At 31.7% G+C, this 14,867-nt stretch overlaps 1 protein-coding gene across 3 annotated transcripts; it reads left to right on the forward strand.

Annotated features, from left to right (window-relative positions):
* Nucleotides 1-802: 802 nt before the first annotated feature.
* Nucleotides 803-10,360, forward strand: Tbcb (tubulin-binding cofactor B). Of its 3 annotated transcripts, none has more exons than XM_076504107.1 (2): nucleotides 803-935; nucleotides 8,358-10,360. In XM_076504107.1, exon 2 carries the CDS (start codon nucleotides 8,379-8,381, stop codon nucleotides 9,111-9,113), a length of 735 nt encoding a protein of 244 aa, XP_076360222.1. In that variant the 5' UTR covers nucleotides 803-935; nucleotides 8,358-8,378; the 3' UTR covers nucleotides 9,114-10,360. The 3 variants fall into 3 exon arrangements, with proteins under 3 accessions (XP_076360222.1, XP_076360220.1, XP_076360223.1); XM_076504105.1 differs by having other exon boundaries at nucleotides 858-1,008; XM_076504108.1 differs by lacking the exon at nucleotides 803-935 and adding an exon at nucleotides 1,048-1,183.
* Nucleotides 10,361-14,867: the final 4,507 nt, after the last annotated feature.

A 14,867-nucleotide genomic window follows, 5' to 3' on the forward strand; every position in this document is an offset into this window, starting at 1 on the left:
AGGTAACCAGGGCAAAAGAAACTTGGCTATCTCCTTAACAGACACTCTCTGTTAAAGCTACACACATTGTATGAACGAAAATTTTTATTTTCTATTTAATAAGAGAGGACAGAAAACACATAGGATACCTGCATACCACTCCATTAAAATTTTGTCTGATCGAATACTGGGGTTTGGCTCAATGATGTGAACAAGAAGATAGTTGAATAAGCTCATTTATTTCTAACAAAGTAACCCTCTGCTTGGACGCTCACACAGCCCGAAAGTGTGGAGCGTAATTGTGTGACGAGCCACAAATCCTCGTATGCCTTGAGCTGGGAGCCTGGCATGGCCGAGCGCGTAAGGCGTGCGACTCGTAATCCGAGGGTCGCGGGTTCGCGCCCGTGTCGCGCTAAACATACTCGCCCTCCCAGCCGTGGGGGCGTTATAATGTGACGGTCAATCCCACTATTCGTTGGTACAAGAGTAGCCCAAGAGTTGGCGGTGGGTGGTGATGAGTAGCTGCCTTCCCTCTAGTCTTACACTGCTAAATTAGGGACGGCTAGCACAGATAGCCCTCGAGTAGCTATGTGCGAAATTCCAAAAAAACAAAAACAAAACAAAACAAAGCCTTGGGCTGGTGTGTTTCACAACAAATTCCCCCCAAGTCATCAGTGTCACAAAATTGTTTGTTCTACTTGTGGTGTTAAAAGCCTTGGTTTATTACATGTAGAATCTCCTAGAATTCGTAATCTTCTAGACCATTGTTTTTTGTAGCCATTTTTAACTTTTGTTTATTTGTTTTTCTCATTATTTATTCACTTCAGTGATTACGTTCGTGATTAATGTATATGTTATTTCATTGTATAATAGATGGCGAACGTGTTCTAGTATGCACATTTCTGTTCCTAAATTCCGTTTTCCTGAGTTCGGGTAGGAGGTGATTGTCATTTGTTGTGAGTGAAATCGTTTAAAGTTTTCTTAGTTTAGCTCTGATAGCTATATACGTGGACTACATTTACTAACAGAGTAAGTTAAAACAACAATATTAAAAACGGTGTTATTTTAAGTTTTGATTCGTTTTCACGAGTTGAAAGGTATGACATTTAAAACTTGAATTCACAACTGAACTGTGCAGTACCGCAGTATATACTGAGTTAGTACAAAGTATCACTGCGTTTCGACTAATCGTTAGTCAGTGGAAGTGAGTGAGAACCTGAGATGTAATATTAAGTAGTTAAATTAAGACGTTTAAGGTGGTTATTCCTAGTAACCAAAATTTTACGCAGGGTAAAACTAAAATTCTGGCTTCTACTTTCAGACTTTGTTACTTTTTGCTTTTATTATGATTGTTATTCATTCGTGATTTGGAATCTGAACTTTGATTTGAGCTAGTTACGTTACTAATTTATATTAATTTAATATAAATTTAACTTTACCTGGTTAAATATTGGAATATTAATTTTATATAATATTGTTGGTTTTGGTTACATGTAGATCATAGATCAAGTCCATAGTTCAGTGATTTAGCTAGCATTAGAAATAATATAATTTGTAAAGTAATTGTAACACATTATTTTCATTACTTTAGTTAGATCAATTTAATATTCTAAATCCAGCTGTGATTAAATATAAATATTTTTTTAAAGTTTTAAAAACAATGTTATTTTTATTAAAATTTAGACCTGTATATGTAACGTTTATCTTAGAAGTTACAGTACTCAATTACCAAGAGTTAAAACAAAAGATTAAAATAATTTGCCATTAGACAGTTTAAACAGTTGGTGGTCTGAGAAATGAAGTTAAAATTTTATTAATGTTATTAAATCTTTCAAAGTCTAGTGTTCAGCAAATTATGTAAAAATAACTGGTATGTCAGAAAGTAAAAAGAATGGAGAAATTAATATTCTGTATTTAAATAGGCAATAAAAATTTAAAATATTAAATAATATATAAATAATATGCTGATAACATGAGAAGGTACTCCATACTTCCTTGCATGGAATCATTGGAAGTGTTGATCAAAAAATTTAAAACAAGTACTTATTAACCTAATTGTTAAAATATTGTTCAGTTGGTTCTGCTTAGTTTATTTTTTCAAATTAAATTTTTTCTTACAAAGCACTAACAAAATTATGTATATATTGTAATGCATTTGGTCAGTTACTTTTTTACTTGTTTTGTAGTGTTGGAAATTTTCCAATACTCTTTTCAATTGAAGATAAGATTTACATATGCATTGTTTGAACTATCTTTTATTATCATGAAGTTAACTGGTATAACATCACTCATTAAATTACATAATGTATAGCATAATTACATTTACCTGATGTTAAATCATAGTTCTTAGAATATTTGTGATATTTATGGTCTGAAGTCTTGAAATTGAATATTTATAGTTTTAATTTATTAGTAATGCGTAATGTTCAGTTGAAATTTTTATGTTACAGAATCCTATGAAATGTAATGAAATTCATTTGTTTTGTAAAGAAGTAAGCTTACAGGTTTGGTAAGCTTTAACATAAAGTTTGTAAATATATTGTGGTTATATATATATATATATATATATAACCACCCCACCTTTTTTAATGTTGTAAGGAAAATTATATTTAACTAGCTGCCTTCTCTCTAGTTTTGTACTACTAAATTGTGGATGGCTAGCACAAACAGCCCTTTTGTAGCTTTGTGCAAAATTCAAAACAAAACAAATCAATCTTGAAAATACTTCTAAAAATTTGCCAACACAATGTCTTAGTTTCTGTCTCTCTGTATTAAATTAACTAAAGCTTTTGGCCTGCATTTCATTCACAACATCTATAAACTGATTAGTAATTTTATGTGGAAAAAAAATAAAGTTGATGTATTTCTAATTGTTAATCAGAAGGTTCAGTGCTTTATTACCCTTAACTGGTTTGCTTAGAAACTTGGTATAATCAGCTTTATAATAAAATTCATTACTTATCACAAGCAGGTTCACGTTTCTACTTAAATGTTTGTTTTGGGTTTAAAACCTTCATGTTCTTTGTCATGGCAAGTTTCAAGTAATCGTACTGTTTTTAGAGCTACCCATTTAGTCTAAAAGTTAATTTGTGGAAAATCAGTTCTATTATTTTGTAAGTAGAAAGATTATTTTTAATTATTCGTGATGCCAGTGCATTAAATCTGTATGTGACATGTTCATTACATCATATCTGCATCCTGAGAATGGAGAAAAAGTTTTCCATGATAGGAAACAGAGGCAAAACAGGAAAATTGTGACCCCTATTACAAATATACATGCACACAGGATAAAAATTTTGCCAAGTTGGGATTACATACTGTGTAATAAAGTATTTCCAGTATCATATAAGGAAGAATTTCATTATAGTATGATGGATAAGAAGAGACTTGTTAGTTTTTAAGGCTGTCACATCTGCTTGAAAAAAATCTCAAATTCTACCTTTATCATTTAAATACTTATCAAGTCTTCCATTATACCCCCTGAAATAGTACTCTATCCACTATTTAAAAAAAAAAAAAACAGAACATTCTAAAGGCCAAATACACCGTTGGAAAAATAATAAAACTTTAACCTGAAGGTGACTCCTACCCTGCCAAGATTTGTGCTTTTGTCTTCTAGACCTGCTTCTCATTATTAAGTGCAGAGAAAAGTGATGCATCAACACTGATTTTCTTAACATTCTTAAAAATTCTATCAAATCATGTCTGACTCTTGATTTCTTAAGAGAGAAAACCTTCAAAACCTCATGTGACAACCTTTCTGTTTCAGTTATCGTAGTAGCTCTACTTTGAAATTTTTTAACAATCTGGTATTCTCCTTCAGATGAGAAGCTCAAGAATAACAATTACTCAAAATTATAGTTTAACCAGTGATATATACAGTGAAATGATAACTTCTGTGATCTTAACTTCAAAGTTTCTGTAAATACAATGAAAAATTCTAATTACCCTAACAGGGCTGCTTATATGGAGTATGAAACATAAATACTGAAATTTTTTATTCCATAATAGTATTAAGATTAAACATTTTAATTAGCAAAACTATATGATAATTACATAATTAAAGCATTTTATCCCCAAGTTCAACTACAAGTGTTAAGATTATTCCAATCAAAATTATAGTATAAATTATGATTACCAAATAATTATATTTATTTAATCAATTCACCAAATAGCATAAAGCTGCAGCATCATAAAAACTACCAGCACCCAAGATCGTAATATTACCAGCAAATTTAAGTAATTTATTGAATATTCCTTTATCTGTTTCACTTGTCTAAATAAAAAAAAAAATGTCTCATCACTGAGCCCTGAGGTACTCCACATGTAACATTAATCTAGTTTGATTGAGGTCTGTTATTTCAAACAACCTTCTACTTTCTACTATCCAGCAGGTTTTGGATCCATACAGATATTTTTTTTAAAATGTATCGAGGCTTTTATGTTTTGTTATCAAATGCTTTCTAAAACTCCAAGTGTATCAGAACTACACCTTTACCTTCACTAACATAAACACTAACCTTTTCAAAGAATGTCAAAGGTTAGTAAGGCAAGATTTTTCCCTTGGTTAAACTGTGTTTGCTATTCACCAGAATATTAAATTCTTAAACAATTTTGCAAAGAATATTTTGTCAGACTTTCAAAACATTTTCCACCACTGATGTAAGACAAATAGTCTTGCACTTTTTATCACCTCCTTTAAAAATAGAAGTATCATTAGCCAACTTTCCAACCTTTGGTACCTGCCCACTACTCAAAGACTTGCAAAACATGTTATCAAATGACATGTAAAATCATTAACATCCTTCAAAACCCTTGGAAAACTATTATCTAGTCAAAGAGCTTTATAATTCCAGCTTTTTCTAAATGTCAGCTCAGAATAAGGAATATTGGTTAAATCTTCATCAGCAAAAACTGAAGGAAAAGTGGAACTTAGTAATGCAGCCATGTCATAACCATCATAAATCCTTCTGTTAGCATCCGTATAAGGCCCTGTTAAAAATGATCTAAATATTTGGCTCACACTTAGTCCTTGTTGTCAGTTTTTTGCATTTTCAGCAAACTTGTCTTTCATATTATTTTATATTGCCATGTTCTTTATTTAACCAACTCTCTTGATCTATAATCTTCTAAGTCTCTTATCATAACAGTAAATTTTAAACTGATAGAAGATGTTTAAAATGTTAACACTTCAAGTAAGCTTTCCTGTTCTTACGTTCAGATTAAAACAGTTGCAGAACTTTATAACCCTCTTTGCACTCTTTCAAGTATATTGCCATATGCCTCACCAGAATCTTTTATAAATTCTAAGTTTTTAAAAATAGAAAACACTTTTGAGTTTTCCTAAACAGTAAAACATGATGCTGAACATTTTAAAGTTTTGTTTCCAGTGTCTGATATAAAAGACAGTTTAGTGTGGGTACTATTATTAATCAATATATTATGTAATTTGTTGATGCCAAGGCTAACAAATATTATGTTTGTAGTCCATTGATGTCAAGACTATGGAGATTTGTAGAAGACCTAAGTAATAGATGAATAAATAGCTATGACCAGAGAAGCAGGAAAAGAGTAAAATTAAAGTCACATGAAAGAGAAGTTTGGTTAGAAGAAAGTAAAAAAATGTAAAGTTAATTCATGTGGGAGTGAATGGTCTAATGTTTGATATGTTAGAGTTAGATTAATAGTTTGAAAGAGGTAAGTAGAACGAGCTGTCTGAACAAAGAATGTTTCAATCTAATAAAACCTGCCTGTGTGGACTTTGACAAGAGGGAGATGATTATTGAAAATACAACAATAAGGCAATTGTTGCAAATTCAGGATACAACTGCAGTAACTCTTGCTACAGTATAGTGAATCACAAATGGAGACTTTTGCAGTGAAAATAGAGAAAAGATAGCTTGGCTTGTCAACTAAATTCTAAACCAAATGAATTGGCTTAAGTGGACTTTTGAGAAGAAAACTATTTAGTGTTTAAAATACAACTGTGATCTTCATAGTATAAATAATTTTTTACATACATTTAACTTGTTTTGAATATATATACACACATGTATAATTTTTAAAAGCAAGTGAAGGTATATTCAGTTCTCAAATTTATTGCCAACACATAAAAGACACCTACCGTAGAAGGATCCTTAGCCCAACACAACCATATATTCACAATGCAACATATACAACTGAAAAGTAGTATACATACTCTAATTATGTACTGTATTTTTCAGACTATATATATTAAGTACATGATTTTACATTATTCAAAACAAAAAGAAAAACTTGTCCTTTACGTTATGGACCATTCTTTAAAACTTAAGAAAAGTATTCTCACTATAATAAGCTTTATCCAGCAATTTCGTATCTGTAAATTTAGAAATATGATTGTACAAGAAACTATTCAAGTCACTTACATAAATAATGAACTTTGGTTTGAGGAACCTCTGTTATCTAGTTCTTCCAGTTAGTAATTTATATATCATCATTAGTTGCTATCTGTCACTAATCTTTCTGTTCACTGCTCTTTGTTTTCACAAATTCCTTAACCATTCAATGTTTCACAACTTAATTTCTTTTGAAAAACTTTCATAGAGTCATGATGCATAGAGAACATGTTCTCTTTCAAAAATATGAAGCCCTATCATAAAATCCATGAAATGTAAGAAACCAACATTAAAAATTATAAAGTAAATGTTGATCCTCTAAACACTTTTATAAATATTCTCTCATCCACCTTCAAATTCACTGTTAAAAGTCGAGCCAATGTGGTTTTTGTTTATTGATTAATCTCTAGAGCATTTGTTGTTTTGTTCTTATAAGAATCATTTAAGCAGTCTTGTAGTCATTAGGAATTTTCCTGATGATAAAGAACTGAGAGATAATGCCTCCTCTAACTATTACTCAAGTCTAAAGGTTTTTAAATAAATCTTGCCAAGGTTAGAACTTGGGAATGCAATTAACTGGAAGTTTATCAAGGCCTATTCAAAACGGTCACTTCTACTTAAAATTTATGAAATAATTCCTCTCATCCAAAGAAATTGCTAGTCTTAGGGACCCTCTTCCTTCTGATCATTACTAATATACTAAATGTACAAGTAGTGACCTTTTTGTGTATTCTAATCTTTCTTTATAAGGCTCCTTTCAAAATATTTTAAAAAGGTAAAAAATCTATAAACTTTTGAAAGTTTTTTAACAGTTAACCTAAGCATGAAATTCCTTCAAGTCAAATTTGATATTCTGAGCCAAGAAATTAATAACCTTAAGTTTTATTGTTATTTAATAACTTTTTGTTTAATAATCCTTGACACCCTTAATTTAATAGCTGGATCTTATTATTAGCAATGTGTTTTTTTTTAACATATTACACATTTTTTCTATTTGGGAAAATGTTTTCATTTGGATCAAATGGTTGGTAGGAACATGTGCATTTTTTATTCCATTAAGAGTTATCTTCCAGTCTCTGTCTCAAGATATTGAGTAGTTTTGGGAAGTCAGCTTTTTTGCAATATGGAATATGTCTCTTATTAACTTTGCACAATTTTCTTAAAAACATCTCATCTCCTCATAATTTTGTGGTTTCTTTCCATTATGTATTATTCTTCCTAATTTATTAAGATTTGTCAGGTTATTGAAATTGTTCTGTGTTCTACTGAAAGATGTGCTTCAGGCATCATCTACTTAAAACATTTCTTCAGATAGTGTTTAAACTTGGTGGTGTTTGCCTGTGACCATTGTGAGTATTTTTAATTAAGTAGCTAAATAAAAAACTGTGTATAAAATGCATAAAATATAATATTCATGTTGTGTTTTTTATACATGAATTTTGGTAAATGATGCATTTTAAAGCATGTAATCATTTTTATTGATGTAGATTCATGTTAAAATATGTAAACATTGTTATTGAATGTAACAGTATTTTTGTTTACTGTTAGCATTCAGAGCCAAGTTTATTGGATTGGTTAATGTTGTATGGTATTAGATTGTACAATAATTATTAGTCACAACATTATGGACATTAGAATAATTTTTTTTACCTTTAGCAATCAGTGAATATAAAAGTAGTAGCATACATAAGAAAACAGTTTTAACAAAATAAATAGCAGTATTATAGAACTAGTTTACCATTCAACATTATGAGTTTCAACAAAATTCTGTAATTTAGTATTTTTTAAAGAAATACACTTGAAATACTGTATGAAGTTGTAATACACTTTTCACTCTTTGTAGAAGTATTCGTTGTATTCCAAGTTTCATGTTGATACTTTTTATACCAAACTTACTGAATACTTGCTTAGTTCTCTGGTACTTTTTCTGGGTCATATGTAAGAAACTTTTTTTTTTTTTTAAATCTGTACTTCAATGTTTATTTTCTCTTTCTCTAATAGGTAAATATAAAGGTTTGGAAAATGGCAAATGAGGGAGACCAAGCTTGGGTTAAAGTTTTTGTGTCCAGTAATGTTAGCTCATTTTTGTCAGAAAGACGTTTTCAGAAAGATCTTTCTATATCAGAAGTAAAAGGAAAGCTCGAGCTTTTAACAGGAGCTTCTGCTGCATCAATGAAGCTAGAACTTTATAACAAGGATAATGAACTTGTTGTTTCTCTTGACAATGATACAGCATCTTTGTCATCCTATCCCATTATTGATGGAATGAGAATTAATGTCATTGACAACTCTAGTACAGCTGGAGAATTTGAAGATACTAGTAAAGTGAAAAAGTTTGAATTGTCAAATGAGGAATATGCCCAACGAGCAGAATCACTTAGGGCTTTTAAGATGCGGAACAAGCTGGGACAATTTAATGAAGAAAATAGTTCTAAACTTCAGGATATAAAAGCTGAGAACGAGAAAAAAATTAAAGAAATGGTAGAAAATATTTCTGTTGGTAACCGGTGTGAAGTTCACCTTAGTGGCTATCCTGTTCGTAGAGGAATGGTGATGTTTGTTGGAGAAACTCATTTTAAACCAGGGTACTGGGTGGGAGTCAAATATGATGAACCCCTGGGAAAAAATGATGGAAGTGTCCAAGGAAAAAGATATTTTGAGTGTCCAGAAAATTATGGGGGATTTGTGCGACCCTTAGATGTTACTGTAGGAAATTTTCCAGAGGAAACATTAAATTTGGAAGATGATGAAATATAAAGACAAGATTTACACAATCATCTTTAATAATATAAATGCTCTGTAGTGTGTGGCTTGTTACAACTTAATAATTGTGAATTGTATTTCAAGATTCATCACAACTGATTGTCAGTTCAAAATAATTTTACAGCTATGCTTGTTTTCTAATGAGAATACACAAACTTTGTGATTTGTAATACCTTTTAAGAGTTTGGTTGCTATACGTATAAAAATATTGTTTTATGTTGATTAATAAGTTACTTATTTACTTTTTCATTTTTGTTTATTTTTTTTATTTAAATCAGTTAGAAACATGAAAACTAAAGATATTGATCCAGTATCATCATTGTTTTTTTTTAGGTTTTGAATTGACTAAAGATTTATTTGATTAGGATTGTTTGTAGCAACTGCAGGGGTTTAAATGTATTCAAATAATATAGTAACCCAGCAAGTATTAGCTTTATGATGTAGATATTCAATCAAAGCCAGCTGAGTAAATAACTAATTCTCTTGGAGTTTGAAGACTGCATTGATGCATTTAATAAAGAAAAATCCAACCCATAAAGTGTGGGTCAATCATTTGGGATCAAGAGTCACCAGCTTAATATTTAAATTCTCAAATAGAATTATGAGCACCCTGTTCACAACATTTATTTCTGACTGCTACTCCATGAGTTGTAATTTACTTGATATTTTTACATAGTACTTACCAGTTAATCTCAATACCTCTAAATATATGGATACATGGAAATGTCTTCATTTATAAGGATATTTAACAAATCTGTGAAAGGTTTTTTTTTTTATCACTGTTGAGTAAATGTTGCACATTGTTCAGTTTTATATTTTTAGGTGTTAAATAGACAACCTACTTTTGTTGGCCATACTAATAAAATATCTTAGATAAATAATTTTTTGTTTTCAAATGAAAATGTAAAACTATCAAATATTTCTTCTTTTTTTTTTTTTAAGTTTGTTATTATAACAAAACAAGATCCATGTAGTCATTATACTGAATAATTTGTATATTGGAGTTTTGTATATGAATATGCAAAATATTTGTCTTGTGTGTAAGCATTTATTTGTAACTATTAACTTTCCAATGGGATTTGCTTAAAATAGTGAATTAGCATGAACTTAAGAAGCTGTTTTACTTATTTTTGTGAGTGTATACAAAAAGTTAAATTACTAAACATTAAAAAAGCTTATTTCACTGTACAGTACTATTCTTGCTTCTAGAGAATAAAATACAGAATTTGTCTATTCCAAAAGTTTGTGTTTTCTTGTAGTGAAAAAAAAAGGTTAAACCAGAGTAATGTTTTATATGTGGCTTTTAATATTACCAGTGCTGGAAACAGGCATAAAATTAACCTAAATCATTCATTTGTTAATCCTTAAAACAGCAAGTTTTCTGTTTTTGGCTTGGCACAGTATGATGGTTAGTGATTGACTCTAGAGCTGGACAGTTAATGGAATTTGATAATCAAATAGTCTTAAGGCTCAGTAACTAATTACATTCAACTAAATTATTATTCTGACATGAAACTTTGGTAGTTGTAAGACTAGAAAATATTAATTTGAAACACAAATTGCAGTAAGTTGGTTATTTTTGTAAGTTGTGATGCTAACTGGTGAAACTGAACAAATTTGAATTAATCAAAACTAATAATTACAAGTCATAATAACAGTATTTTGATTCAATGGATAGTTGGAATAATTGAAAACAGTAATAATGGGGCACTATTTTCATGAAATTAATGAATTTAACAATTTTTGCTAAATCTGTTATTTCACATGATGATAATGGTTGCAACTGATATTCAAATGTAATCAATAGTATTACACTAGTTATCAAGTTTTACTTTTTGCCTATCACTTCAAAGTTAGGGATTGGTAGTGCAGCCTTGAAATAGCTTCATGCAAAGTTCAATAAACAAACTGTTAATCTTTGTTCAATTATTATCCTTTAAAGAGAAAAAAATCACTTAAACTTTGTTATAAATATACTGTTTGGTACAACAAAATCAATAATTTTACTTTTGTTACTAACATGAACTCTTTTTGATAGTTGTAGTTTGACTACATATAAAGTGATCAAAATTTCTAGAGTCCAAAGCATGACACCTAACTGATAAATAAAATAATGGGTTTCATTAACAATTTAAAATTTCTTTTCATAAAAAATGCATACTATATTATTATTATTATACTTTTCATTAGATATTTTGTTCAACAAATTAAAAGTGCATATTGGATACAAGCAACAGAAATTAATGACATTCATAAAAATACTGTCTGATTATATTCTGTAGTTATAATTAACGTAGATATGAGAATTATTCAACAAAACTGTTTAAAAATTTTGTTTAAGATATTGATGTAATTATAGTACATTTAAGTGAAATGTTACAGTAATAACTGTGTATAGATCAATATAAGATACAAAAATTTGAGACGTAACAGATTTGAAAATAAATTGTTAAAGGTGTTTTGGACATTCAGTGCATATCCTGAAGTAAACCAAACTAATTTCACTTTTTTTTTTGTCAATTATAACAATATTATTAAGTACTGAACACTAATATATGGCATTTCACTGATTTCATAGTTCAAAGGTCAATATCTGATGGTGTTTTACAAGACAATAAACAATCTAATTTTATATCATTATGTCAAATCCCTGTCATATAAAACATACTTGCCCTCTCAGCCATGGGGGTCATTATAATGTGATGGTCAATCCTACTATTCCCTGTTAAAAGAGTAGCCCAAGAGTTGGTGGTGGGTGATGATGACTAGCTACCTTCCCTCTAGTCTTAAACTGCTAAGTTAGGGACAGATAGCTCTTGTGTAGCTTTGCACGAAATTCAAAACAAAACAAAACCATATTATTATGTCTTCAATAAGCATGCAATTATGTATGTAGTTGAATGTTAATATGTGAAAATGAAGGATGATATACAAAGACAGGAGACATTTTATTTGTAGTAATAGCATGGTTGTGCTTAATGGTACTAATTATGATAATGCAGGATATTTGAGGTAATTTTATCCCAAAGCAGACCATTTTTGCATCCTTTAATGTTTTTGGAGGACAACAGGGCAGGCAGCTCAAAAACATGACTGTCCTGCTGAAATTGAGATATTTGGTCACTCTAGCCACATTTGAATACAATATCACTGTCTTCTGCCAGTCTAGATGTATTGCATTTGTGGAATAACATTTTAATAATGGTTATTTTATACAAAACATTTAAATTTTATGCTTATCACAATTAGACCAATTACAACAGTCTCAGAGTTACACAGAGTAATACCTTTTATGTTTAACTTCTGACACCAGTTGTTTTCTCACATTTCAATTTTATGATTCTTTTTGGTTCAGCAAAATCTGTACACACTATGTAAGGATAGTTTTGACATTCTAACTATTCTTTTTGTCATTTTATTCAAGTCACACACCTGCCTTACCTGTGGGAGGTGTGGCTGTGATGTTGAATGTTTTGCAACAATGTAGACTAATGTTTTCAGTAGCAGGTCAGGCAGTATCTCAAGGTTACAGCCTCCTGCACACTTGAGTGTAAACGACCACTCTGAATAATGCAATTGCTTTGGGTAAATCTAACATTACCTGTGAAAGAATTTTTCAAATCTAATACAAACAGCAGTCGATAATATAAAGCTGTACATGCACTGTTTTTACGTTATGCCCAAACTTATTTCATTCTAACAAACTCAAGTATTCAGAGAAACACAGCATTGTTTATGAATAATAATTTGGGAAATTTCCTATTTATAGACCAACTCCATCACTAAGGAAATTAGTTTAATCTGAATATACCACAGAGTAGATAAGAAAAACAAAATGTTAGTGCTATAACCAGAATATTACTGTGTAGTTTTTGCTGATGTATATTAACCCATACTCCTACTTCTGCGTTATACAGATTAAAAAAAAGCATTATGTTACCAGAAGTGGCATTTCTCATACGTCAAAGGAGCTATGACTAAGAAAGTCATTTTACGAAGGAAGATGTTTGTATGTGAGGTTTGTGTCTAGGAGAAGTCATCTCTTAGATATTGGATTATGAGATCCATGACTTCTATTGCATTGCAGCTGGCAATTCAAGAAGTAGGTCTGAAAAAGCTGTTTGTACTATTTTCCTGAAGATTAACTTTAGTAAGAGGGAAGCTTAGCAAACCAAAGATTGTCATGGTTGTGTGTGGCTTCTGGTGAGTGTCAGACGAATGTGAAGAGGTATGTGTAAGATTCTCAGACTTTCACAATCAGAGTAACCCAGTTTCACTTCTGGTTGAAGCCAAAAATATTGGAGAGAAATTGGGTGTGCAATTTGTTTGTTTTGAATTTCACACAAAGCTACACAAGGGCTATCTGCACTAGCCGTCCTTATTTAGCAGTGTCAGACTGGAGGGAAGGCAATCATCACTACCCACCACTAACTCTTGGGTTACTCTTTCACCAATAAATAGTGTAATTGGCCATTACATAATAAAACCCCCATGGCAGAAAAGGCAAGCGTGTTTTGTGTGATGGAGATTTGAACCTGCAACCCTCAGGTAAAGAGTCAAGCCCCCTAACCACCTGGTCATGCTGGGCTGTGCAGTTAGTGAATGACCAACAGGAACTATATCATTAGCAAACACCAAATTGTGAAGTAGGGGGATCATAGGTCAATGATTAGCCAGTGAGATTGGGATTATTAATGAACCTAGGGTCATGAGTAGGTTTGCTGGTGACTGCCATTGGTCTGACTCCTGTGGACCAGTGATCAATAACCCATATGAGAGTGGAAATCCCCAAGTATGCCTGTGAAATCAAAGACATCTTGGTCAGGTGATGGATGAGAAGTTATGAGGGAGAGATTTTGGAAATGATTGTGATACTTTGTAAGCAAGGCAAAACAGATAAACTTGCTGACATAAGAAGGTATAGCAAAGGAAGATTTAGTCACTTGAAACATTTCAGATAGGTTATTTAATAAATAAAATGGAAGTAATTGAAACGAGGAGAAAGCAAGTTTATGGTTACCAACTCGTCCACGCATCGTGCAGAAATTCTAGATTCAATACAGTTGCAGCAGATTAGTGTTTTGTTTGTTTGTTTTTGAATTTCTCCCAAAGGTACTCTAGGGCTCTCTGTGCTAGCCGTCCCTAATTTAGCAGTGTAAGACTAGAGGGAAGACAGCTAGTCATCACCACCCACCACCAACTCTTGGGCTACTCTTTTACCAACGAATAGTGGGATTGAACGTTACATTATAACGCCCCCACGGCTGAAAGGGTGAGCATGTTTAGCGTGACGGGGACGCGAACCCGCGACCCTCAGATTACGAGTCGCACGCCTTACCACGCTTGGCCATGCCGGGCCCAAGAGTTTGAACGTGGCAGAATTGTCGAGCTGCAAAAGCAAGGTCTCTCTCAACGTGCCATCGCTGGTGAGAATAGGCGTAGTAAAACTGCTGTTGCAAATTTCTCAAAAGACGCTGAGGGATACAGAACGAGAATTTCAAGTGGTCGGCCCAAAAAAATTTCGCCGGCATTGAGCAGGAGGATCCGACGGGTTGTCCAGCAAGACACCAGCCGATCGTCGAACCAGATTAAGGCCCTTACGGACGCAGAATGCAGCTCAAGAAAATAAGACGGCATCTGCGAGAGAAAGGCTTTAAAAACCGTAATCGTCTTCAATGGACACGCCTCCTTCCACACCACGAAACAGCTCGGTTAAACTTTGTTGAAGAGCACCAAACATGGAACGTA

Source organism: Tachypleus tridentatus, chromosome 6 (genome assembly GCF_004210375.1).
Source record: "Tachypleus tridentatus isolate NWPU-2018 chromosome 6, ASM421037v1, whole genome shotgun sequence".
Lineage (NCBI taxonomy): Eukaryota > Metazoa > Arthropoda > Merostomata > Xiphosura > Limulidae > Tachypleus > Tachypleus tridentatus.